The sequence below is a fragment of the Syngnathus scovelli genome, chromosome 14 (genome assembly GCF_024217435.2).
Source record: "Syngnathus scovelli strain Florida chromosome 14, RoL_Ssco_1.2, whole genome shotgun sequence".
Taxonomy (NCBI): domain Eukaryota; kingdom Metazoa; phylum Chordata; class Actinopteri; order Syngnathiformes; family Syngnathidae; genus Syngnathus; species Syngnathus scovelli.
Window position 1 is genome coordinate 4022956 of NC_090860.1, and position 27849 is coordinate 4050804.

Genomic DNA, 27849 nt, shown 5'->3' on the forward strand with positions numbered 1-27849 from the left:
TAACCGATTCAACCCATTCCAACTTTATTCACTTTGTTCACCTTATGCTTACCATATTCAGCCCCTTCACCCTCACTTCCATTATGCTTTCACAATTCAACCCTTGACCCCCACTTCCAGAGTGGCGGCCATCTTGGATTGACCCTGAAGTGCCCCAATGAACCCGGAATGAACTGGAAGTGCCCCAAATCAAACCGGAAGTGACCTTAGGTAAACCGGAAGTGACCCCAAATCAAACCGGAAGTGACCCCAAATCAAACCGGAAGTGACCTTTTTAAACCGAAAGTGACCCCAAATCAAACCGGAAGTGACCCCAAATAAATCAGAAGTGACCTTAGGTAAACCGGAAGTGACCCCAAATCACACCGGAAGTGACCCAAAATAAACCGGACGTGACCTTTTTAAACTGGAAGTGACCCTTAATAAACCGGCAGTGACCTCAGTTAGACCGAAAGTGCCTCTATGCAAACCGGAAGTGACCCAAATGGACCGGAAGTGACCCAAATCAAACCGGAAGTGACCCCAAATGAACCAGAAGTGACCTTAGGTGAAGTGACCCCAAACCGGGAGTGATCCAAATTTAACCGGAAGTGACCTTTTAAACCGGAAGTGACCCCAAATAAACCGGAAGTGACCTCAACTAGACCGGAAGTGCCTCTATTCAAACCGGAAGTGACCCAAACAGACCAGAAGTGACCCAAATCAAACCGGAAGTGACCCCAAATGAACCGGAAGTGACTACAGGTAAACCGGAAGTGACCCCAAATCAAACCGGAAGTGACCCAAAATAAACCGGAAGTGACCATTTTAAACTGGAAGTGATGCCAAATAAACCGGAAGTGACCTCAGCTAGACCGGAAGTGCCTCTATTCAAACCGGAAGTGACCCAAATAGATCAGAAGTGCACCATTCAAACCGGAAGTGACCCAAACAGACCGGAAGTGACCCAAATCATACCGGAAGTGACCCCAAATGATCCGGAAGTGACCACAGGTAAACCAGAAGTGACCCCTATTCAAACCAGAAGTGACCTTTTTAAACCGGAAGTTACCTTTTTAAACCGGTAGTGACCCCAAATAAACAGGAAGTGACCTCAGCTAGACAGGAAGTGCCTATTTTCAATCCGGAAGTGACCCAAATAGACCGGAAGTGACCCAAATCCAACCGGAAGTGACCCCAAATGAACCGGAAGTGACCTTAGGTAAACCGGAAGTGACCCCAAATCAAACCGGAAGTGACCCAAAATAAACCGGAAGTGACGCCAAATAAACCGGAAATGACCTCTGTTAGACCGGAAGTGCCATATTTCAACATTATGTGCCCTATATACACTTTTTCAAATTTGAAAATTAACCAAATTCTCCGAAATTTCATTTTTCTACTCTAATTCCTACATTTTTCAACTGATTCAACACATTCCAACTTTCAACTGTTCATCTTTTGCCTACCTATTCCACAACTTCCCACTTACCAAAAATTCCATTTTTGAAATTCAACCAAATTCTCCAAAATTTCCTTTTTCTACTCTAATTTCTACATTTTTCAACCGATTCAACTCGTTTCAACATCATTCATCATCATCACGAAGGGCGACGAGACTCGGTACAGGTCGGAAGTTGACCTTCTGACCATGTGGTGCAGGGACAACAACCTCCTGCTGAACGTCAATAAGACCAAGGAAATCATTGTTGACTTCCGGAAGGGTCACACAACACACCTGCCGCTGATCATCGACGGTGCTGTGGTGGAGAGGGTGAGCTGCACCAAGTTCCTGGGGGTGCACATCAGTGAGGACCTCTCCTGGTCCGCAAACACCTCGTCACTGGCAAAGAAAGCTCAGCGCCGCCTGTACTTCCTGCGGAAGCTCAGGCGTGCATGTGCTCCTCAGGCAGTCCTGTCTACATTCTACCATGGCACCATTGAGAGCGTCCTCACCAGTTGCATCGCTGTCTGGGGTGGTAACTGCACTGAACAGAACTTGAAGGCCCTGCAGCGCATAGTGAATACGGCTGGTAAGATTATTGGTGCTTCGCTCCCCTCCCTGAAGGACATTTACACCTCCCATCTCGCCCGCAAGGCAACCTCGATTGCCAGAGATGTTAGTCACCCGGCTCACTCTTTGTTTGACCTTCTGCCCTCTGGGAAGAGGTACAGGAGCCTGCGCTCCCGCACCACCAGACTCGCCAACAGCTTCTTTCTCCAGGCTGTTAGGGCCGTGAACTCGCTACCCCCTTCTGCGTAGCATGCGGCACTGTTGCGCTATTTTCGGGAATGTCTGCTGTACGCGCACTTGCTCCTTTTTTTTCTGCTCCTCTTATTTATTTATCTATTGTTGTGTTATTTATTCATTATTTATTCAGCACGCTTTTGTTATACTTGTTTACTTGTTTGTCTGTTGTGAGCCATGTCTTGTCACCGTGGGATAGGGGGGAAAGAAATTTCGGTTTCTTTGTGTGTCTTTGGCATGTGGAGAAATTGACAATAAAGCTGACTTTGACTTTGATTCTGCAACATTCCCCAAGTATTTATTCAACTTCTTCACCTTCACACGCAATTTCTACAGGAATTGCAAATTCTAGTTATTATTATTCTACTTATTCCGCTCACTTTTTTTACGCTTAACTACTTCCACATACTTCAACCGCTTTCACAATTCAACCCTTGACCCCCAGTTCCAGTGTGGCGGCCATCTTGGATTGACCCTGAAGTGCCCCAATGAACGCAGAATGAACCGGAAGTGCCCCAAATCAAACCGGAAGTGACCCCAAATGAACCGGAAGTTACCTCAGGTAAACCGAAAGTGACCCCAAATCAAACCAGAAGTGACCGTTTTAAACTAGAAGTGACCCCAAATAAACCGGAAGTGACCTCAGCTAAACTGGAAGTGACCTAAATTAAACAGGAAGTGACCTCAAATAAACCGGAAGTGCCCCAAATCAAATCGGAAGTGACCCAAATGAACTGGAAGTGACCTTTTCAAACCGGACGTGACCCAAAATAAACTGGAAATGCCCTAAATTAAACCGGATGTGCCCCAAATAAACTGGAAGTGACCTTATTTTAACAAAGGTTCCCTAAATAGCTAAATTTGACCTAACTTTTACCATTTGTGTCCGATTCAACCCGTTTTAACATTTTAACCCCAAAAGTGAACTTCCTGAACACGTATATTTCGTCTGAACCCGTATATTGTTTGTTACCAATTTCAAAAATGTTTAACACAATTTTTGTTTTTAAATTGCCATTCATTCCCTATGGGGATTGAACATTTGCTCTAACTTCTACATTTTTAACCGATTCCACCCGTTCCAACTTTAAACTGTTCATCTTTTGCCTACCTATTCAACAAATTCACACTTAACCAAAAAAATCCGCATTTTCAATTTTGAAATTCACACCAAATTTGGCAAAATTTCATTTTTCTCTTCTAATTTCTACATTTTTCAACCAATTCAACCCGTTCCAACTTTAAACATCATTCTGCAGCATTCCCTAAGTAGTTATTCAACTTCTTCACCTTCACATGCAATTTCTCCAGGAATTGCATTTTCTAGTTTATTCTATTTTTCTTCATGCTTCCACTATTTTTAGTATTAATTTTATTTTTCTTCTTCGTGACGGGTTCACTTTGGCCTGGGGAGTCAAGTTCAGCATTCACTTTGAAGGTATCTTGCGCCCTCTAGCGTTGTGAGTGTCTAGGGCCCGAATATAAGACGACCCCCACTTTTATTATAGTCTTATTTCAATGCAAAAACATCGTCTTATATTCGGGCCAAAACGGAAATAATAAAGATAATGGCCTTCGCCTTCACACTAATAAAGTAAATGGTGTAGAATAACATAATAAAGTGAATGGTGTAGAACAGGGGTGTCAAACTCTTTCTTTTTCGCGGGCCGCATTGTAGTCATAGCTTCTTTTGGAGGGCCATTATGACTCAGCCCAAATAAATATATGAGCACCTCATATTATATACAGTAAAAGCTACAAAACAAATTGACAAATAACTCAGACGAGTAAAAACTGGTGAAATATTTAAAAAAACAAAGATTATTAAAAGTGAAGACAATCAAATCACACAAATTTGATGCACAATTTGTCTTCGCGGGCCACATAAAATGCTGTGGCGGGCCGAATCTGGCAGCCGGGCCTTGAGTTTGACACCTGTGGTGTAGAATAACCTATGTGTGAAGGCCATCGCCTTCACACAGTTATTTGCTTGACTTGATTGTAAATCCATTCGTTTGCAATAAAGTAAAATAAATACATTAAAAAGAAGTTGGCGGGGCTGTCTTTGGTGGAATGTGTGCAGGATTGATTCTGGTGTGCTGAATTGTTTCTGGACCGCAGCAAGCACTCTCAATGCAATGGCAAATAATCGACTGTTTTTATTTTGTTTGCTTCAAACCGTCTTGTTGAGATAAAACAACTTTAATACATTAACAAAATTAAATATCTTAAAGGTAATTTGCCCATTTGCAAACTAGTATTTTGTAAGGCTATATTTTGAGGATTTTATCAACAAAGTCCAATTGTACATTTCATTATTCTTTTTCAAGGTTAGCACACAGATCTTTGAGTCAAGACAGGAAAATGATATCAAGAAAAAAAATCATATTGAAAGAATTCCACACAAACAGAAGAGCCGATTTGAGAATGGAAAATTTTTATTTCATTGTGAAAACTTTCATGATTTATGACCACTCAAATCATATGACCTCCGATTGCAGGACCAGATCAATGGACCAATAGAAACTTCATTTGCCACGCCGATCGTCCAGCCGAGACACAGCATCTTCATTGGAATTAAAAAAAAAGAAAAAAAAAGCTCTTCCATCCAGAGGACGCTGGTTGTCGCGGTGGCATCCGTGCAGATCACATGTTGTTGAATCCCATCATGCCTTTCATGTTTCCTGCCGCCCCCTGCTGGAACTGGCGCATCATCGATTGCAGGCCTTGCATGCCACCTGCAAAGTGTGCAAGTCAGAGGCAGGACGAACTCAAGTCAACTCAATTTAGTGTTTCTTCCAAATACAAGCCTAAGAGTAGACACTCAACTCATGGACTACCATCTATTTTACAACAGTTTCATCTTAAGAATGCACAAAATGTAATGTTCTACAAAAGCAGACAGGTTGCAATTCACCAGCTGTGAACCCAAGCAACACAATGCCACCATCTAGTGGCACCTGTTTGTCATTACTGTTGCTTGAATTTCCCGAGAGCATGGGCGAGACCCTCTGGGACTCGCTAACTATGTGACGGAGCTTTACCCATATGGTGAAGCACACGGGGGTCCATCATCTTGGCCATCTGCTGGTTGAGTTTGGCCATCTGTGAAGGGTTGACGTTCTTGGACATGTCACCTCCTGAACCCATACGGGCAAAGTGGACACGAGTCACAAGACGTGTGATGGAGGTGGCCGTCCCGAGTGAGGTCTCACCTTTAAACAGGCCTTTGATGCCGCCCATCTTCTTGACCATCTGGGCGAACTTGGTGTATTGGGTGAGAAGTTCTTGGACGTCCCGCGTGGCCACGCCCGCCCCACGGGCCACCCGTTGGATGCGGTTTGCCTGCTTGCTGAACAGCTTGGCGCCATCCTTGCTGTCCAACTCTGTACATGACGCAGTCACTCGGGCGGTTACCGCAGCGACAGCAGCACCGTGAGGCCGACATGCGCGCGCCCTTTGGCATTGTTGAGCCGTGTGCAACTCGTTTGATTTGTCAAATGGGTTCTGAGTTGTTGTCTCCGACATCTGTAACTATTTTTCAGTGGCCAGCTATTTATTTTAGTCGTTGTCTGCAACTGCATTTCTGTTGTCTTTGGTTGTTGAAAGTGACTTTTTATTTTCGTTGCCACCATCTGTAAATTTTCATTAGTTTTGGATCACCTGCAACTTTGTTTAATTATGTGCGAAGCATCCACAGCGATCTGCAACTTGTTCTGCTACGAACAGCGCGGGCGCGAACAGCTGGTCGGAGCGCATCTATGGTGTTTCTTTTATGACAATAAGTTGAAAGAAAGGGGCGGCTCGGTGGCGCACTGGGTAGCACGTCCGCCTCACAGGTAGGAGGGTGCGGGTTCGATTCCACCTCCGGCCCTCCCTGTGCGGAGTTTGCATGTTCTCCCCGAGCCCGCGTGGGTTTTCTCCGGGCACTCCGGTTTCCTCCCACATCCCAAAAACATGCTTGGTAGGCCGATTGATCACTCCAAATTGTCCCTAGGTGTGAGTGCGAGTGCGAATGGTTGTTTGTCTCTGTGTGCCCTGCAATTGGCTGGCAACCGGTTCAGGGTGTCCCCCGCCTACTGCCCGATGACAGCTGGGATAGGCTCCAGCACGCCCGCGACCCCCGTGGGGACTAAGCGGTTCAGAAAATGGATGGATGGATGGATGGAAGTTGAAAGAAAACTTTTTAAAACACAAGCAAAAAAGTATCAAGTCGCAAGCAAAAAATATCAATTAAAAATACCAACCGGGAAAAAAAAAAAATTCAAATAAAAAATGCCAGATCGCAAAAAAAAAATTGTGAAATGGTGTAAAATATTTAATTGCGCTCCCTGACATTTTGCTTTTGTTTCCTGATATTTTGTTTCTGCTCCGTGATTCTTTGATTCTGCTTGGCGATTCTTTGATTCTGCTCCCAGTTTCTTTGATTGCGGCTTTGACACAAACATGACGTGTGGGTGGGATTTCCATGGGTGCAAAGAATCGCGGAGCAGAAGCAAAGTTCACGGAGCAGAAGCAAAGAATCACAGAGCAGAAGCAAAATGTCAGGGAGCATTACCTTGGTCGTTCATGCTGTCCATGATAGTCATGAGTTTCTTCAGCCTGGCCATGGATTCCTGCTCGTTTCCTTTGCTCATGAAGTCCGTTCCGAAGCCCGGAATCATACCCTGTGCACACGCACGCATGCACACATGGCTTGGTGCTCAAAATGTCAGCGAGTGGTCCTGTGAGGGGGCTCACCATGATCTGTCCAAAGGGCCCCATCTTCATGATGTTCTGGAACTGCTCATACATGTCTCTGAGAGTGAACTGGCCTGAAGGTCAGAGGATCCGCATCAAAGCCGTCCCACGCTGCGGCAGGATGAGGAGCGCCGCGTAGGCGGCATGCCGCAGACCACGCGCGAGGCCTCCTCACCGTGTTTTAGCTTGTCGATCAGCTCCTCGTTGTCGTCCAGCTTGAGTTCGTTGACTCTGTCGATCAGGCCCTCAATGTCACCCATGCCTGGCGGAAGAGGAAAGCGGTGAGACGCGAGGCCAGCTTGCTTGTGGCCCTTCGGCAGGACGGCGTACCGAGTAGCTTGCTGACGAACGGCTGTGTCTTGAAGGGTTCGAAGTCGTCAATATGCTCGCCCGTGCCGATAAAGATGATGGGACTGCGGGTTGCCGCCACCCTGACACCAAAACGGCCGCCCGTCACACAAAAAGCTCGAAAAAGATGGTGCCGTTAAGATTTATCATATGTTAATTGTATCCTTGATGCTGACTGGCTGATAGGGTAAGATGAAATAAAACATTAAATCAGCCAATTAAACAATCATTGGATTTTTTGCTAAATCAAAAAAATTCTACGCAGTCTGCTATTTTTCTGCTTACGCGCTGAGAGCTCCGCCTCCTTTGGCGTGGCCGTCCAGCTTGGTGACGATGACTGAGGCCACGTCCACTTTGTCTTTGAAGGCTTTGGCCTGAGACTCGCAGGCCTGACCAATGGACGCATCCATCACGTAGACGATGTTGTCGGGTTGCTATGGAGACAAACGCCGCTGAGGATAACCGACGGTGGAGGTTGAGGAGCCGAGCTGAGCGGTATCAAGTGCTCACCACGGCGTTGGAGACTTGCAGCATCTCCTCGAAGAGCGAGTCTTCCTGTTTGTGGCGTCCGCTGGTGTCTACGATGATGATCTCAAAGTTCTCGCCTTTGAACTTGTCCACGCCCTCCGCAGCGATCACCACTGGATCCATTTCTGTGTAACTGAAGGCAACAAAAGGTCAGTCAGTGAAAACCTGACGGCAACATGCGTGATGACACAACCGCAACCTGAATACAATGCGGATGAGGATCCGCAAGGCAACAACGACGCAGCGGCAGGACAAATCGGAATTCAACTGAGCAAGATCCTAAAATACTTTGATAAAGATTTGATGATGATACGACTTTATTTATTTTCACCAGAACAAAATCATGCACTAACAGTCAAGACTAGACGAGGGTAAACTTTACAATACAACATCCCAACATGTCACTTGCAACATATGCTGCTCCCTGGACATGAATCGGACAAAAAATGTCCACCAAGAACACGCGTGGGGTTCCCTCTGTCTCACCTGCCGTAGAAGGGTATCCTGGCCTTGGTGGCATTCTGCTTGAGCTGATCAAAAGCGCCTGCGGACAGGAGAGACCGCCGGTGAGCGTCAAGCATAGGTCCCTGCCATTTTAATGGTTGATATTAGCCCCCCCTCCAAAAAAGTATCAGAATTTAAAGCTCAACAACTCAACTCAACTAAGCCTTTGTATCAAGTTCTAAAGGACCCAAAAAACAAGTTAACTTATTCATATTTCTCGGACAAAACGTTAGAATCTGCCCAAAACAATAAACTACTGAGTGCGTGGCTTACCGGCTCGGAATGTGTCGGCACATATGAGGCACGTCTTCCAGCCTTTGCGCTGGTAGTAATACGCCAGCTGCAAGGCAAGACTCAATCTTGATTTCGATTATTATTGCCAAGATGAGTTTTGTGTGGAAGGTGAGCAAAGTGGCACCTTGGAGCAAGTTGTGGTCTTGCCGCTGCCCTGCAGGCCCACAAACATGATGACGTTGTTCTTGCCTTTGGAGGGCGTCCAGGCCTTCACGCCAGGGTCCACCAGCTGCGGGCGTACAACAACAAAGGCTCCACATCACTGCCACTGATTGCGTCATCTCATTTTTTTGTGCCACTCTGACCTTGACCAGCTCCTTGAAGACGGCGTGCTGGATCATCCTTCTCTTGTTCAGACCCGACGCCATCTCCTCCAGGTCGATGGCGGCCCTGCGAGGACAAAAGCGTCGGATGTCAAAGGGGAAGCCCGGGCTGCGTGTTTGTCACCATCTCACTTGACGTTCTCTCGCAGCTGCTTGACCAGCTTGATGTTGACATCGGCCTCCAGGAGGGCGGCGCACACCTCCTTCAGCATGGAGTTGAGGACCTGGCGGGAGGAGACAAAAGCAAGGCCTAATGCTTGACTGGCGTTATAGGAATCTTGATCTCATGGACCATCAGGTCCTCGGCTGGGTTGTGGACACGGACACAATGCTCCTCTTTTTGGCTCCAAACGACACCGCAATGGGTGACAAATGAAACCAACAAGATGTGCTGCGAGGGCAGAAATTCAGGAGTGCTACCTCTTCATTGATAATGGTGGCATTGCTGAGGGACCTCAGCGCTGATGTGATCTTGCGTCCCAGATCGGCGAGCACCATGATGACGTTTGATACCGTCCGCTTTACACGCTTGCGCCTCTGCTCAGAAAACATGCATACACACACCCGTTGATACATTCATGTTATACATTTCAGGATTCAGATAAAAACATGGTGATGTTGACACCCAAATTGAAAGTTGAAAAAATGGGGGCTAAAATGAACGTGATGGATACGAAACGATACTCACATATGGGCGGCGGAGGACGCTCGACCAAGCGGGTCAGCTGACAAGATGACGCCAACACTTTCAGTACACTAAAGAATTAAAGTACTGCGCAACAGAACGTCACCATGGGAACGGTAGAACTACTTCACATTCCATCCATCTTTCCGTTGTCTCTACTGCTCGTATAGACGGTTGTAGTTAATCTTCAAACATCTTAACATTAGACAAAATTGCTACTTATTTTTTAAACAAAACAAAAAAAAAAACTGGAAAACAACCAACACAGATTGGGGCGTTCACGTGTCACCAAAACGTTTGGCGCAGTCAACTAATAACCACCTGAGGTCATAAATGTTACCGTTCTGATGAGTGATTACTAATGCTCGACTGACACGTCTGTCGAGACACAAACCCAACAGACAGCTAACCAATGCTAAGTTAGCAATTACCTCGCAAGTCGCCCGGCGGCCGTCCGGGCAAAATCGACCCAAGCAAACAAATACGCAAGAAAAGTCAAGAAAACGCTGCTGAGTCCCACCTGAAACGTTTTCACTCCCGATTTAGTATGTACCTCCGTCACAGTTGTTAGCTAAGGCTGCTCGTCATCAGTGCGCTAATCCGGAAGTTAGAGTGGTCTTTCCTTCTTCGTTACGCGCCGCGCACACGCTTACGTTTCCGGGTCGCCACCTACCGACCCGCTTCAAGTCCCTCTGTGGGGCCGCCAATGAGTGAGAAAAATAAATATAGATAAAATTCATACCCAGACATTTGTAAAAGATAGGGAGTGGAAAGGCAATTGGCCTAGACGACATTCCAGTGACAGCATGGAACTATCAAGGAGAGATGGCAGGGGAGATTCTTAAAAAGCGAGAAGATTCCTGGAAAGGTGCTGACTTCTATTTTTTATTTCAGACCACGGCGATGCGCAGAACTGTAGTAGCTACAGAGGTGTTGTTATGTTGATTAAGCAAAGCATGAAGTTATCGGAAAGAATGTTAGAAGCGAGGCCTGGAAATCTACTGGTCAAAATAATGGAGAGTGTGGCAGAGACGAAGATGTTGTAGGACAGGGATGTCAAAGGCAAACACACCGAGGGCCAAAAAAACAAATTTGCTACAAGCCGAGGGCCGGACTGGTTCAATGTTTATTAAAATATATCGGAATGATTGCACATAGCCTTTTGAACTAAGACCTAACACAGTGTACATTATTTAATGATTAAATGAATATGGCAATATTTTATTATGGCTCTGTCAGTAACTTCAAGGGAAAACATTTTCAACAGCCAAACAGCAAAAAATTCAATTGTTTTAAAAACAAAATGTGTTTCTTAATATCAACATAAATGCATAAGTAAAAGTGCATGCATTATAAACTGAAAATGTATTATTGTGCTGCTCTATGATCTACCGATCATTGCTTTCAAATCGTAAAATAAAAAAATAATCAAATCAGTTGTATTCTTTCTCATGGCTCTTATCTGCAATTTTCCCTTGGTCCATTCAACTGAAAAATAAATATAAATAAATAAACTTCAAAAATTTACGGCACACAGACAAAACAATGCTTTCTTCAAAGAAAAATCACGTCTTGTAGAAACAAATGTAAAAATGTAACCGAATTAAAAAACGGAAAATACGTTACTGTTCTGTGATGCTCACTTGTCTGAGGCTGAGCCTGATACTTAGAGGTGTCTCATTGTTTGTACAAGTTCATCAATGTTCAGGGTTAGGCTCTGAGGCTCAAAACCCGTTTTTGATCAACTCTCCTTCTGCAAAGGGCCGGGCTGATTTGGCGATCTCTTTTGCCACAATAAAGCTAGCCTTGGCAGCAGCCTCGCTTTGTGATTTAGCATACGTGAACATAGCCTGTCTGGACTTAAGGCCTCGTTTTAATTCTTCCACCTTCTGTAGCTTTTGTTCATATTCCATATTCTTGTCTTGGTCTGTGTGTTTCTTAGACGTTTGATAGTGCCTTCTTAAATTTAATTCTTTCATTACAGCCGCATTTTCTCCACACAGAAGACACACAGGTTTGCCTCTTACCTCCGTAAACATGTACTCTGCCTCCCACCTGGCCTGAAACCCCCTGTTCTCAGCGTCCACCTTACGTTTAGCCATTTTTGAGGAGGGGGGTATCAGAAAGTTGAACTCTGCTCTAACTACTGATGAATAATGAAGCCGCTTGTGCGAGCTGCAGGGACATCGCGGGCTACCGTTGCATTGTGGGAAATGTAGTGTTGGTGCGTGCAAAACACCAGCGGGCGGCTGTGGCCTACGGGCCGGTTCTAATAGTAATTCAATATCATCCAGGGGGCCATAGATAATCAATTCGCGGGCCGGATCTGGCCTGCGGGCCGTAACTCTGACATATGTGTTGTAGGACATGCAGATGGTTGGTGTGACAGCACAGAGAGATATGGAAACGACTGCTCTGCAGTCGTGGCCCCTAACAGGAGTAGCTGAAAGAAGTGGAAGATGAGAAAGAAAATGTGAGAGAAAAATACATAAACAAATAACGAAATACATACATACATACTATATAGTACATACATATAGACAGACAGACATCGAACGATTGCCCATTCGGTCACTCAGTCATTCAGTCAGTCACTCAATGAATCACTCAATGAATAAATCCATCCATCCATCCATCCATCCATCCATCCATCCATCCATCCATCCATCCATCCATCCATCACACAGGTGTTAACTAATTTGTAATAGTATTGCAAGCAATTTAAACTCTAATGGAATATGTGGATGTCCATATCTGTTTTATCAAATTCTAATCCTACTTTACCTTTGTATAAGGCACAAGTGTCAAACTCAAGGCCTGGGGGCCAGATGCAGCCCGCCACATCATTTTATGTGGCCCGCGAAGACAAATTGTGCTTCATATTCATGTGTCATTACTCGAATTGCAAATTGTCTTCACTTTTAATAATATTTTATTTTTAAATATTAAACCAGTTTTTATTTGTCTGATTTGAAAGCGAGTTACTTGTCAGTTTGTTTTATAGCTTTTACTGTATATAATATGAGGTACTCACACATTTATTTGGGGTGACAGTCACACCGGCCCTCCGAAAGAAGCTATGACTACACTGCGGCCCGTGAACAAATGAGTTTGACACCCCTGTTATAAGGGATAGCCTTCTAATAGTCATCGTAATTTATTCAATCTGTTGTTTTACTAACATTTAATCATTGATCAATCACGTATCTTAAATCATGCTTTTCCTCCTTTGAAGTAACTATGTACTTCAAACCCAAACGGCACCATTTTATAGGGAAAGATAAATTTGTTGAATCTATTTGTTTTCGACATGATGCTCCTGCAGTCATCTTAAATTTGTTCAATTTATCAATCCCTTCCATTGTTTATCCTGCAAATGAATCACGTGAATAATGTGTTATTCAAACTTTAACGTTCATAAGTTGTCCACCTGTTCCTAATTCGTTTCTCGTCTGTATGTTATTGTTCCAAGTTTTTTACATTTAATACTCTCCCACCTATTTTATCCTATCTTGTAAAGGTCTACAATTTATTCTCAGCTATTTTAAAACTCTCCACATTTGTTACCAGGCTTTGGCCCCATTTCACGATGTTGTCTCCCATTCACTTCATTTCTGCCGAGCTGCTTCTTCTCCTCCGTCTAGCATGTTAAAAACCATCAAATCTGAAAACACTTAAAATCTCACAATTCCCCCCTTTGTTTTTTTTTTTGTTTTGTTTTTTTACCCTCCCCCTTTTGACACATTCTAAAAAATGTGTCACTATGGTCAAAAAGTAAAAGTAACAATGCCCATGGTAACATACCCATCGCCAGCTGGACTTTGGTGTACCTCCAGATGCCATCCTGGCCTGGAATCACCAATTCTCAGTCCCTGAAACTCGGCTGGCAGCATCTCACATGGCTGTATGAACAAAAGCCATCACCCTCCTGGAGTAGCGGTACATGCAGCTCTCCGCACAATAAACATTCATAATACCAAAAAATAAAAATAAAATTCTTAATGATAAACAAAAAATAATCCACACCCGGGCGCATGTCAAACGTATGAAATTGAAAACTGGAACCTGCCGAGCCTGTCCTGAAAACGATCACATTTACAAACTTATTATGAAAAGTAAGGGGTTAGTTGTTAATGCATGTTCACAGACATGACACAAAATTCTCCAAGACTGCAGTTGACAACCTGCAAAGTAAACACGAGTTTAACAAATAAAGCACAATCTGGTCCCTGGGTTGCTGTTAGAGGCTGCAATACAATTAGGTAAAACATCAAAACAAAGCAAGTCGTCACAAATTCCGTCACATACATTTCGTCACACTGTCAGGTAAGTCCAGAGTTGTTGTCATACACTGTCTTGGCTCAGAGTCTTGATTGTCAATGCTGGTATAATCACGTCTAGTCATAATCTTGAAATGGGCCTTCTCCATTGAAGTCCTTTGTTGTCAATGGTGCCCCAGAATAATCCTAAACCCATATTTAGTCCAAAATAAGACCTGATCAATCTTGCTTTTTCAAATCTATAGTATCTTTATATTTTTCAGGTGAGAGGAATGTTATCCTCTGCTGTGATCACATCACCCCAACCTTGAATCATGTTAACCATTCACAATACACAAACACCACATCACAAGTATAGAGTTGACATTCATACAGCATTACAGACAAACTGTCATCCCACAACACACACATAAAACATACAAAATTTTTTACAAAATTCTTTCTATATTTTTATAAATTTTCTGACCAATTCAATACGTTCCAAACATAATCTTGTAGCTTTCCCCGAATTTTTATTCAGCCTCTTCGCCTTCACACGCAATTTTTACAGAAATTAATAATTCTAGTTATTATTGTTAATCCTCCGTGGCCCTCGTAAGGACAAGCACCAGTAATGGATGGATGGATGGATGGATTGTTAATCCTAACCCCAAGTGCCTATCATAAATTGCCATTTAAATCAATTGTCGCAAGGGTCACGTCAATGTATTTGTTATTTAAAGCCCTACTGTATTCTTTTTTAATTAAGTAGTGCCCTGTATTACTATTTTGCTGACTATCCAGAATTCCTACTTTCTTATGGCCCCTCACCCCTTCGAGCTCAAATATGCATCTAAAGGGAAATGTGCTTTCGGCAGTTTGCAAACATATTTTTAAGGTTGTGTTAAACTTATAATCATATTAATATAATATCTAGTATTGGAGTGCTCGTGTGGATTGGTGGGTGGCGAAGAATGTGCTGGCAAACTGCATGAACTTGTTTTCTTTGAAGTGTTGTGGAATAGGCCCAGACAGGGAGTACCGGACGAGAACACCTCAAGGTCGGTGAGAAACGAGAACAACAGCACGTCTATGTGGTCGGGCTTCGCGGGGAAAACCCAACCTCCAGATTTCAGCGACACCTAGACGGGGAGGAGATGGCCATCGACCAATCATCTCACAATATTTTGCATGCTTTAATATTCATATTGTGTTTCTTCAAAACTGGGCAACCCGGAAGAATGTGTCGTCTTTTGGTGGTCACAAAAACGCACGAGTTTTAGTGTGAGGGACCCGGGACCCAGGCCTGTATTAGTGCGCTTTGTCAGGAATAAACAATTGGTAAATTTGGTCTGATTGATCTACTGGTCTTCTCTTTGACAGAACGAACTCGCAAAATTGTTAGGTGCGCCAGTGTGTGGATTAGGACATAGCAATTTATGTGTTAAGTGTTGATCGCAATTTGGAGTCAGATCAATAACTAAAATCCGTAACCTAACAATTTCTTGGTGACCCCGACGTGATGTCAAGAGAAGGGTAATTGACAACTCGTGGTCTTTAGCCAAGACACCGGACAGTGTCAGGGACACTTTCTCCTGGTCGGCGAACCGTTTGGAATAAGCGCACTACGTTGAGCTGGTACGACGTCTCATCGCCGATAAGGTAAGCAGAATACCTGTTACTATAATATAATGCTGCGAATTGAAAGAGGAAATTTAAGAAGAGACTGTCGTTCAGATCAAATAAGGTGTGCATGAAGTTAAGATACATACGGTGAATAAGTTTGGAACTTACGTGTGTAACGTGTACGGTAAAGTCAGGGACTTACGCGTACTACGGATAGGTCAGGGACCTAGTGCTTCGTCGTGGCGGACAAGGGTGCGGTGACGATCGTATTCAAATAGCTGGGTTTTTTTAGAGATCCCCGAGGGGAAGTGAGACCTCCTCAAAAAATATCCGGTGGTAACAGTTCCTCCTGTGAGAGATCAGACCTCCAAAATATCTAAAATGAACCGAATTGGGGGGAGAGTGTGTGTGCGCCCAGAGGATCCTCATGAGTGGGTGTGTATATGAGTGTGTGTGAGTGAGATGTGTGTTCTATGGAAGAAATCAGTAATGGAGAATGTTTAGGAGGCTTTTGAGCGATAATAGGGAAATTGAGAAGTGGACAATGTTGTGTTTAAGATGGTTAGAGAAACTAAGATGAGCAAGGTGTGGCAGTAGAGAAAATAAGGCGTGTGACAGAAAGTTACTAGAACGGTGGCTTGATAGGATGAGAATAAGAGACAACAAATGTCGTGTAGAAGACATTGAAAGATGTCGAATGTTAACATGATGAAGGGCGCAACAGCAAAGTTGGCCTGCCCTTTGAGAGCTTGACTGATGAGCGTGCCTGCACTCGCGCGTAGTCGCGGGTCTGGGCTGTGCGCGTGGGCCTGTGCTATGCTCGTGCGGGCGGTGGGCCGACATCATGATTGTTGCAGGAAATGGCCAGCCTGTAACCGGTCAACATTGATGCCGCGCCCCTTGTTAGAGATTTGCTCACTCCAACTTATTTTGCAAGAACCACACGGTAGACAAGCAAGTTCTTTTAGACACCTGCAGGTGGAGAGTCCATTCGTCGCTGTGCGTGCAGCGATGTTCGAATAGCGCTCTGGACTCTCCTTCCTGCAAGAGAATATTTATTACGAGAAACAGAGTGGGGGTATGAGTGGGCTGAATAGAAAGCCCTTGTCCTCTAGTCTAAACATCTCAGGGGATGTTTTACGATCTTGTGATAAGGAGGACAAGGTAAGGTATTTATTACCTGTTGCATTCCAACATAATCCTATGATAAAGATAACCTGGAAAACCCTAACATCTCCCTCCTGTTTTATCATATGATTATGCTACCCCAAACAACAAAGACAAGTAAGAAAAAAAAACATATATATGTATAATGAAGAAAGAAGAATAGGAAAAATAAAAACAACAAACAATGATAGCAACACTTTCCAGTGAAGATGAGGCATTACCCTAATACCCCAGATCAAACTTATTGTGTAAGCGAAAAACCTGCTGGCCAGATGTTATTAGCAGGAAAATTCTTACACGGTCCCTTTGCCTTAAGGCGACCAGAATGCTATCAATAAAAACAAAAAGAAAAACAAAGAAACAGTACATCAGCGTATCCATTACTTGCGAAGCATATTTGATGGTGAAATCAACAAGTTTCCGTAATACATGCTCAACAGAACAGCATCTACGCAATCCACGTCTCATTATCATTATCACATCTGTCACGTCTAAGAAGTTGTATATGTGCTCGCGTTTTCGTCAGCTGCTGATGTTCTAGTCTGTAGGTGAGGTCTGTCACACACACTGGCGCACACACTCGTGTCCAGTTGGCAGGCAGCATCGGACAACTCTCGTGACCACAAAACCATGATCCCTACTGAACAGGCACGTGCACTCATAGGATGCAGGTGAGGCAGTGCCTCTGAACTTCTGAATGAAGTAGGTCCCGTCCGATGGTGCAGCCATGTTGGTAGTAGAGCCCTTACACCTTGAAAACGGCTCTCTCATCCTGGCACACAGCGGTGATGTCCAAAGCTCCCATCCAGTTTCCTCCTGGAGAGCAGTCGTCGTTAATGCATTTGTGGGTCCTGCAACCTTGGGTGCAACATGTGTAGTCAGCATGACTTGGAATGGTCCCTCCCGTCGTGGCTGGCCCAGTTCCTTCTTTTGATGACCTCGATGTAGACCCAGTCTCCTGGATTGATGGGGTTGTCGACCTGTGAGGAGGAAAGATCAAGCGGCAATAAATTTGTCTTTGACACAGTTTGAGCGTCCTGATCATATAATCTGCCAAGGACTGCTCTTCATCTGTTGTTTGCAACTCTCGTAGTCAATTGCCGTGCCCATTTAACTGGCAAATAGGAGTGTTTGCGGGAAGAGTTTGAACACCTCCTAATGATTCCCTTTAACCAAAAACTATTTATGACAGGGGCGTTCCCATTTATTGCCTCCTGGTTTAAAAGAGATTGTCTTACCCATGCCTTCTTTCTCCTCACACGCTCGCACACACACAGGGTGTGAACACACACACACACACATCTGCACGCACACATAAGCAAAACGGCATACAAAGTTCAGACGAACGACAACAAGACTGTCACAATTTTACAGAGATTACTCACAAACAGAACACACAGACAAAGGGATTCTAATCCATCTCTCATGTAGCTTCTTTTGATAGAATCTCCTATTGGTAACTGTATAGCAGACGTTTTAGCATATAATCCCATACTCTGCTCTCTCGCTTCTACTTTTTCATGTCGGTGCAGTCGTAGGTGGCCCCTATTGCAGTCATTGTCTTGTTAACTGTCGCCTTGTGACTCCTATGCATGATTGTGTGAATGTCAAAAATTGAACGTACCTAACTTTCTGACCATCCAACCTCCACTGTGGTATAAAAAACCTTACTATTGTATTGAGTAGGTACATTGAGCAACCTAGTTTCCTCCTGACTGCCAAATGTCCTGTTCTAAAATTTATATAACTCGACCTCTACGTTTTAAGCTTGATGAGCCAAAATATCAGATCTTGCTCTTGTTTCCTACCGTTTTAGCCTATTTGTTTTATCCAAATCCGTTCAATCTCTGATTATATTGCTTTTCTCTGGAGCCCTACGTATTTTTCAAATTTTTATTTATTTATTTATCAAATCTCCTCAGTTCTGTCAAACTCAGTGCACAATGAACCTCCCTTCCACTTTGAACCAAGCTTCACCAAATTTGGGAACGCCGTAGCAAGGAGTGCGATTTGGTTGTCGGACACTCCAAGTCCATATCTTTTTGCCGCACTTCACCCTATCAAGTTGGTGTTCTTTTGTTGTTGCTTCAGAGCGACCCCATCCATCACTCTTGAATGAGTCCATTGTTCAAATGAGTCAATTTTCATCATTGTGAGTTCCTCCGTTTTTCACTGTCTTTTCCGTCCCCGAGGATGTTGTATTTCCTCCGGAGTGTACTTGTCCTCCTCCAAGCACAACAGCAGTCTTTTCTTGTCCTTCGCCAAAGGTCAAAGGTGCTTCACGGCTGCAGGCGAAGTCTTGGATTGGGTTTCAGGGACTCTGACACTGAGAATGACAGGCTGGGACATCAAACTTGTAAGACTATCTCCAAATGTAGCTGCTTCCAGCTGGTAACGTTTGTTTACCAAACTTCAAATTCTTCTAATAACAGCGGTCTCGTTTTTATATCGTAAATCCTGCAACTCATCCTATTTTTGAGCTACATTTTATCTATAGTTCCAATTTAATCGGACATTATGTTGTCTTCAGTATCATTATTGAAAATCAACTCATCGAGGTCTGCGTTCCACATCAAGCCCTGATCTGTATGTCTTGACCTCTCACATGTTATTGTCATGCTTGCTCAAAAATGTGACTTAGAGTATGGTGCTGTGAATTCTCAATCTCCCCAATGAAATTGGATCCCACCTCGTAGTTCTTATCGTTCTCATGTTCCTGTTAGCCTACAATTGTCCAAATCAAAAATGTTTTCTTTTAACTGTCTTTCTTTTGAACCTCTAAATCTCTCGTGTTGCTAACCTATCTACACCAGAACAAAAAAATTACCACAATATAACACCAAATGTATTCAAAAATTCATTGTCATAAAGTGTTGTATTATTACTATCTTCCACTATCTGTCCTACTCACTCCCCCCTTTTGAGGCTTGGCAACGCCCATGCCTCACACCTTGACAAACTTTTTGGGAGAATGCGTTCTTTACTACATACGATTCCATCATCATTTAATTTGACTTTCTTTCCAAAACGCTTCTCAATTTCTCAGTTCACACATCTTCTACATGTGTTACTGGTTCTCCAGTTTTTTTTTTTCTGGTTAATTATCAATCAAAAAGCTACGTGTTTCTTTCTAACATTCAACCTGCTCAAAATCACTCTTTCATCAAAGTCGCTCTACTAATTTTCTATAGTAGTCGCCAACGACTGCAACCATTCAACCTTTCATTCAGGCAATCATTCATCAATGCTCATCATATGCATCTCACACAGTCTCCAAAAAGGAGTCTTCCCATCACATTGGTCCCAATTCATCCAAGCTCACCACACAACATTCATATATCATTTTCAACTCAGGTTTCCTGGTAGAACAATCCACCAATTCAAAAAAGACTTAACTAAAACAAACAACTGCCAAATTAATCTAAATGTTTTCTTTGTTTTTAAATTTGAAGAACTCAATCTCTCAGATTTAGCTTGCATTTAGAATTTTGCATAATCTTATAACACAACCAATCAATTATTCCTATTAAATGTAGCATTGCAAAATCTTAAATTCACAATTTAGCTTCTCCCAATTCCTGAAAGCATGTTCTGTTGTTTTGTTAACCGAATTTCTCATGAGGGCTTGACACTAACATGCACTAGTGTGGATTAGTTTCTGCTCGCAAACAGATTTCTCTCTTTTTCTTTCATTTTTATCTGTCAAAATTGTTTCTGTTCTGCGGTGTAAATTGAATAGACAACAGTCTAGCAAATGTCTTTATACTAAAAGTTTAGCCAATCTTCATCAACTTAACACATACGCACACACATGCACAGCTCTCGCGTGCGGAAGGTAGGTCTCAGCAACAATGATTCGTCACAGGCTGGCCATTTCCTGTGGTCGATCATGAGCTGGTCCCTCCCATGCACACGAAGACAGCACATTCTAATTTTATTTATTTATCTTCTAGAAGCAAGTTGCATTTCTTTACCACTTGATTTGCATATTTTAACTTCAGTGTAACACAATTCGATCCCTATTCATTTGTAATTGGGCCTACAAACAGCATTGTCATACTTCTTGTGTGGACAGGGGCTCTAAGAATCTAAAAAGATTTTTGATAACCTGACAATGACATGTTTTGCTGTCATATGGGAGAGGTTTCAGATCTTTTAAATTTCGATACATGATTTGCATAGGACCGGAAACTCCTCTTGCCCCTTGCTTGAGCCGCGGCTTGAGCTGCGGCCTTGCACCTGCTCACAGGGGCCTTATTGTCTCCTGGTCTGACAAACACTTGTGACCGCATCAGTTTTCATCTTTCTAGCTTTTGTCTCTTGAATTCGTTCTCATCTCTTTGTGAAGATTTCAACCACACTCTAGCACTTCTACCACTTCTTCCACATTTCAAATTTCCTTGTACTCCATACATTTTCTTCCACTTCAGCATCTATTGCATACAATTAAGAAATCTACTTGCCATGAACTTCTCGTTTCAAAGAAGAGCAGAGCAAGAGATTTACCGTTCTTATTTCCCATCTTAATTTTAGTAGTTTAAGGTTTTACAATTTTTTTTCATTTTTTTTTCTTTGAGGATCCTCAATGCAGGTTTAAATTGACCTTTCGACAGATTACTAGCCTGTTTTATTGCCGTGGATCAACGCTAGAACTGCTTCTTAGTCAATTTATCCTACCAGTCACACACTCAATCACACAAGTTATCCCTGCCTACGCGAAGTCCTCCTTTTAAAAAAAGGAGCTGCTTCATCCAGTGAGGGGACTCTACAACACCCCCCACCTTCCCTGGGAACTAAAGACAACAGTCCTTGTCCCCAGCCCTGCCAACGCGAAGTCCTCCTTTTTTTTAAAAAAAAAAAAAAAAGGAGCTGCTTCATCCAGTGAGGGGACTCTACAACACCCCCCACCTTCCCTGGGAACTAAAGACAAAAGTCCTTGTCCCCAGCCCTGCCAACACGAGGTTGTACTCCTTAGAACAGTGGTCGTCAAATAATGATTCACGGAGGTACTGAGATTTTAAAACAGTTTGAGAACCACTGCTCCAAAAGAGACACCTCATCCAGAGGGGGACTCTACAACACCCCCTCCTTCCACAAAACTTATTCCTGTGCACTTCTTCCTTTTTACGCGTTTCACAAACAACAACACAATCACACAACTTCAGGCCTTTAACTTACTTGTCCCCTGGTTCGTTGCACTGCCGGGTCCCGTCAATCCACCTCTGTCAGACGAAGGCAGACCTAAGATGCTGGCCCAGCGAAGAATTCTCTTCCCAGGACTTTCTCCTCCAGGTCCTCTTAATGGACGCTGGCTTGTCGACAATGCAGCACGTCCTCCTTCGTCAGCCAGATAGCGGGTATGAGAGGTCCCGGGTTTCGGCACCAAAATGTTAGAGATTTGCTCACTCCAACTTATTTTGCAAGAACCACACGGTAGACAAGCAAGTTCTTTTGGACACCTGCAGGTGGAGAGTCCATTCGTCGCTGTGCGTGCAGCGATGTTCGAATAGCGCTCTGGACTCTCCTTCCTGCAAGAGAATATTTATTACGAGAAACAGAGTGGGGGTATGAGTGGGCTGAATAGAAAGCCCTTGTCCTCTAGTCTAAACATCTCAGGGGATGTTTTACGATCTTGTGATAAGGAGGACAAGGTAAGGTATTTATTACCTGTTGCATTCCAACATAATCCTATGATAAAGATAACCTGGGTTATCACGGGGGGTGCTATGGCCCGGGCGGGGCAGGGACAGTGTGAGTTTCTCAGTGAATGTTTGAAGCAGTGAGATTGAGCGGTTGTGTGCGCGCTCGGTGTGTGTGTTTATGTGCACACCCTGTGTGGGTGAAGGCGTGTGAGGAGGAAGACGGCATGGATCAGAGAATGTTCAAGAAAGGGGGGCTAACTCGTAAATAATGAGGAGCTATTGGGAGTAATCTGTTTGTCCTTTCTTTAAGGTTAGGTTAGGTTAGGTTAGCAACACGAGCGATTTAGAGGTTCAAAAGAAAGACAGTTAAAAGAAAATAACATTTTTGATTTGGACAATTGCAGGCTAACAAGACCATGAAAAAGAAAAGCTGAGAAGCGGGATCCAATTTGATCGGGGAGATTGGAAATTCACAGCACCATATTCTAAGGCACATTTTTGAGCAAGCATGACAGGTAATAACGTTTGAGAGGTCAAGACATAGATCAGGGCAAGATGTCGAACGCAGACCTCGATGAGTTAATTTTGAATAATGACACTGAAGACACAATGTACTGTCGCATTAAATTGGAACTATAGACTAAACGTAGCTCGGAAATAGGATGAGTTGCAGGACTTACAATATAAAGATGAGATCGCTGATACTAGGAGAATTTGACATTTGGTAAACAAACGTTACTAGTGAATTGATGGCAGCAGCTACATTTGGAAATAATCTTACAAGTTTGATGTCCCAGTCTGTCACTCTCAGTGCCAGGATCCCTGAAACTCGATCCCGAGACTCCGCCTGCAGCCGTGGACGACTACAAAACGGTGCCTGGCTTTGAGGCACCTTTAACCTTTGGCAAGGACAAAGAAAGACTGTTGTTGTGCTTGGAGGGGGCAAGTACACCCCGGAGGAAAGACAATATCCTCGGGGACGAGAAAAGACAGTGAGAAGCGGGGGAACTCACAAAGATGAAAATGGACTCATTTGAACAATGGACTCATTCGAGAGTGATGGATGGGTTGGCTCTGAAGCAACCACAAAAGAACACCAACTTGAGAGTGTGAGGTCCTGCAAAAGAAGTGTCCGACGGCCAAATCGCACTCCTTGCTATGGCGTTACCAAACTGGGTGGAGCTTGGGTCAAGGTGGACAAGAGCTTCATTGTCCACTGAGTTTGACAGAACTGAGGAGATTTGATAAAAAATTGAATAATGCGTAGAGCTACAGAGAAAAGCATCATAGTCAGAGATTGAACAGAGATCTGATATTTTGGCTCGTCAGGCTTAAGAAGTAGAAGTCGAGTTAGATACATTTTAGAATAGGACATTTGGACTAAAGTTGATTCAGTCAAGAGGAACAAGGGCATTTTGGCATTTTAACAGGGATTGACAGCAAGGGAGATTGAGGATAGAAGATCTGGACAGCAGTGACGTAAATTACATTAAAAACTGCCCATTCTAGGGAGAGGGCTTGGCGCTCCCTGTGTGGAGCTGCAGCTTTGCAGAGGGGGGCAGACCGCGCGAGGGAGTGGATGAAAGGAGTGGAAATAGGTGACGATTTAAGGAAGCAGGGAGAGGTGCTGGATGGTGTGACAGGCAGGATTTTTAGGAAGAGTAAAAGGGGCAATGAGACTCGCCAAGAGGGGCAATAAAGAGAAGCAGACTGAGAAACATATTTGAGCTAGACAACAGGAAAAAGGGGGAGAGCCAAATGATGACGTAAAAATCCAGAGGGAATAGTCGGACCCATCTTTATTGAATTTAATTAGGATAATTAATAGAGATCGAGTTTGTAGGAGCAACCTGAGGTTATGGAGGCTCCCCTGACACGCGGGTCCCACAGTCGTCGTCCCAGATAGACATATATGACAATTTGCGATGAATCTGATGGGCGAGTTTATGGAAAATTGAATTGGAGATTTTACAATAGGTCATGTTGACAAGTATGTCCAAATGTGAAGAGTTACTATTAGGAGTCAATGTTTGCCTGCACACTAACATACTAACTTTGCTTAGTGTGGGAGGAGAGCTGAGTGATAGAGACGGATGTGTGTGTCTGCGAGTGTGTGGATGGGTGCGTGCGCATGTGATCATCTATGACTGTGTGTGCGCAGTATGATTGGCCAGAGAGGTCTGAAGTTGGGGTGATGTGTTTGCAATTGAGGATAAAATTCCTCTCACCTGAAGGGGTGGTACAGACTGGAGGGTCTGGAACTGGTAAGTGATGAGTTCTGGCCGGAACCATGGCTCAATGATCAATCAGGGGCACCATCGACAACAAAACGGTGTGATGGAGAAGGCCCATTTTAGTGATATGGTCAGACAAGACAGAACTAGTATCGAACAGCAAGACTTTGGACGATTTGACGTGTGACGACTTTGAGCTCACCCGACGGGGTGACGGACTAGGTGGACAGTGACCAATTGTTTGACGCTTGAACGTGTTTGCGACAATAGCACGCTCTGCTTTGTTTTTCTGTGTGTCTTGATTTTTTGCAGCATCAGCCACCAGCCAAGGAGCGGATTGCGCGTTGCTTGCGTAACTTGTTTTCATTCTTGCAGGTTGTCGATTGCGTTCGTGGAAAGTTTGTGTTGGATTTACAAGAATATGTTAACCCTTGCCCTTTTGGTTTTTATGATGAACTTGTTGATGACGTGGTTTTCAGGACATGATCCGCGGGCGCCAGGATTCATTTTATGACTGTTTTTATTTTGATACTTGATGTCTGTTTTTGTGTGTACAAATGTCCGCTGTCAGCCGGGCTATAAGCTCACTGACAGGAGTGCGATGATTTTTGTTTGTGTTGCCGAGTGTGTGTGGTGGACAGTCAAGTTTCAAGGACTTGGGGTGATGGTCCCGGGGCCCAGATGGTAGCTAGAGGTTCCGCGGGCCGGGCTATGAGTGTGGTGATGAGGGGGGACGCTTTGCAGGTTCCTTTTGATACGTAATGACACATTGGGTCAATGTGTCAAAGGGGGGAGTGGTAAAATAGAAATGGGTGAGTAGGTTTCAATTTGTAATTGTGATATACAAAGTTTTTTCCAAATTCACTTGTTTTCAAGCTTTAACAGGACATGCCAGAATTCACCCAGCAGTGATGGAAGGAGCAGAGGAAGACCAGTGACATCTGGTTGTGGTGTGGTGATGACAAATTATAGGATCGCTTGCCGAAGAATGCATCAGGTATCTGTGCCCTCGTGTCGTTGATAATGCCTGTGGTGGTTGTCCCCATTAAAATACAGAATCTCAATTGGAACCTGGAGTCCCCACTGGTGGGGCTCCTGAAGCGAGCCAAAAGAGACGTTTTGCCCCCGTGGTTGAGCGACGACGATCCAACATATATTGACACTATAGGAGTGCCCCGGAGTGTGCCAGATAAGTATAAACTCGTTAACCAAGTGTCCTCGGGATTCGAAAGTATCTTCGTATGGATCACCCCCAATAAAAATGTAGACCGTATTAATTACGTTCATTACAATGTCCAACAACTGGGTAATTATACAGCTGAATAATTTGCCGCAGTTCATGAACAATTGGCTGCAACGTCGTTAATGGCGTTCCAAAATAGAATTGCGTTGGACATGCTATTGGCTAAGGAACATGGTGTGTGTGGAATGTTTGGTGATGCATGTTGTACTTTTATCCCAAACAACACGGCACCAGGAGGCCGACTGACCAGGGCGTTGGAAGGACTAAGGACACTGAACAAAAAGATGAAAGATCATTCAGGCGTACACACCGATATTTGGTCTGATTGGATGAAAACGTTCGGAAGCTGGAAAGGCCTCATCATGTCTGTGCTTGTTGCTGTAGCTATTTTTACTACAATTATGATTTTATGCGATTGTTGTTGTATTCCATGTATTAGGTCACTCACTGTCCGGTTGATCGAGAAAACCGTTGGCCCGTTGCCACCGATGGGCCAATATACCCTGGTGACTCAACATGAGCAGCGGGGGGAAGGAAGGACCGACAGCGCGCTGGTAGCTGTTTGCTAGAGTAACGGGTGATGACCTCATAAATGAGGTCATGAGAGGGAATAAAGGGAAATGTGCTTTCGGCAGTTTGCAAACATATTTTTAAGGTTGTGTTAAACTTATAATCATATTAATATAATATCTAGTATTGGAGTGCTCGTGTGGATTGGTGGGTGGCGAAGAATGTGCAGGCAAACTGCATGAATTTGTTTTCTTTGAAGTGTTGTGGAATAGGCCCAGACAGGGAGTACCGGACGAGAACACCTCAAGGTCGGTGAGAAACGAGAACAACAGCACGTCTATGTGGTCGGGCTTCGCGGGGAAAACCCAACCTCCAGATTTCAGCGACACCTAGACGGGGAGGAGATGGCCATCGACCAATCATCTCACAATATTTTGCATGCTTTAATATTCATATTGTGTTTCTTCAAAACTGGGCAACCCGGAAGAATGTGTCGTCTTTTGGTGGTCACAAAAACGCACGAGTTTTAGTGTGAGGGACCCGGGACCCAGGCCTGTATTAGTGCGCTTTGTCAGGAATAAACAATTGGTAAATTTGGTCTGATTGATCTACTGGTCTTCTCTTTGACAGAACGAACTCGCAAAATTGTTAGGTGCGCCAGTGTGTGGATTAGGACATAGCAATTTATGTGTTAAGTGTTGATCGCAATTTGGAGTCAGATCAATAACTAAAATCCGTAACCTAACACATACTATAAATCAGTCGCAGTTGATGTGTAATTAAATTCTGTCATTTTGACAAAGGTCAATTAAGTTTAGCAATTCAGCTTCTGTTGCCCGAATCCAAATTTCACCAGTCCAATTATAAAATTTCATTATTTCAATTAGATTCATTATGTCTTCGAAATGCTATGTTACATATAAAAATTTATGATTCAAATGATTTAATTTCTATTGATCAATGTCCACTTTGCAAAGTTTCTGATCACGCTGTCGTATGACTTGTTATTATTAGTGCATCTTCACTGTCCATATCGATGTATATTTTTATGCCCGTTTCAGTGTCAATAAGCAGCCTTATTATTCCTTCTTTTATCAAAACTCCTCAGTTATGTCCGCCCCAGCACCCAAACACACTTCCATCCCTTTTGTCCCATACTCCACCAACTTTGTAATGCTTCAGCAGTCTTTAGCAATGTGTCCAGTTTGACTTCATGTGCCTCATGCAAGTCTTTAGCAGCCTCTCCTCTTAGATTCTCATGATGATAACTCAGGGCTGGGTCGTCCGCCATTCTCAAATGCGTCCATCTTGTCTTTGTTCTTTCAGTCCATTTTCTTTTTGATCTGCAACTGTGTGTATTCAACTGTGTGTATTCCTGTATGGTTCTTGTCCTGTGAAGAGCTGTGCTTGCCCCCTTCAAGCATGATAATAGTTCCCGTTGTTCTCCCAAAGGTCAAAGGTGTCTCATGACCAGGGACAGTCCTCTGTTGATTTTGAGGCAGCCATTGGAGTACAAGGA

General features: G+C 43.8%; 1 protein-coding gene and 1 long non-coding RNA gene across 6 annotated transcripts; one reads left to right on the top strand and one right to left on the bottom strand.

Moving 5' to 3' along the window:
- Positions 1–4647: 4647 nt before the first annotated feature.
- Positions 4648–10310, bottom strand: srp54 (signal recognition particle 54). 4 transcript variants are annotated; one of them, XM_049740074.1, is made up of 17 exons: positions 10170–10310; positions 9653–9689; positions 9385–9501; positions 9097–9188; positions 8947–9031; positions 8766–8870; positions 8621–8687; positions 8330–8387; positions 7826–7976; positions 7601–7749; positions 7298–7398; positions 7143–7229; positions 6968–7041; positions 6786–6894; positions 5443–5613; positions 5272–5367; positions 4648–4965 (listed from the first exon to the last, which is right to left on the bottom strand). In XM_049740074.1, exons 3-17 carry the CDS (start codon positions 9460–9462, stop codon positions 4874–4876), a joined length of 1515 nt encoding a protein of 504 aa, XP_049596031.1. In that variant the 5' UTR covers positions 9463–9501; positions 9653–9689; positions 10170–10310; the 3' UTR covers positions 4648–4873. The 4 variants fall into 4 exon arrangements, with proteins under 4 accessions (XP_049596031.1, XP_049596030.1, XP_049596032.1 ...); XM_049740073.1 differs by having other exon boundaries at positions 9653–9736; positions 10170–10296; XM_049740075.2 differs by having other exon boundaries at positions 9653–9720; positions 10170–10258.
- Positions 10311–10392: 82 nt separating this feature from the next.
- LOC125980668 (uncharacterized) lies at positions 10393–26928 on the top strand. Of its 2 annotated transcripts, XR_007485707.1 has the most exons (3): positions 10393–10517; positions 12014–12122; positions 14921–26928. It is a non-coding gene; the product is annotated as an uncharacterized lncRNA (long non-coding RNA). The 2 variants fall into 2 exon arrangements; XR_011088068.1 differs by having other exon boundaries at positions 12014–26928.
- Positions 26929–27849: the final 921 nt, after the last annotated feature.

What these genes read in the sequence shown, in the direction of transcription:
- srp54 (XM_049740074.1), bottom strand. Translation starts at nt 9,462, where the DNA reads ATGGTGCTCGCCGATCTGGGACGCAAGATCACATCAGCGCTGAGGTCC. An exon ending in CATCAAAGGCCTGTTTAAAG is followed by an intron (nt 5,368 to 5,442) that starts GTGAGACCTCAC and finishes GTATGGGTTCAG; the next exon opens with GAGGTGACATGTCCAAGAAC. An exon ending in CCGTGTGCTTCACCATATGG is followed by an intron (nt 4,966 to 5,271) that starts GTAAAGCTCCGT and finishes CACACTTTGCAG; the next exon opens with GTGGCATGCAAGGCCTGCAA.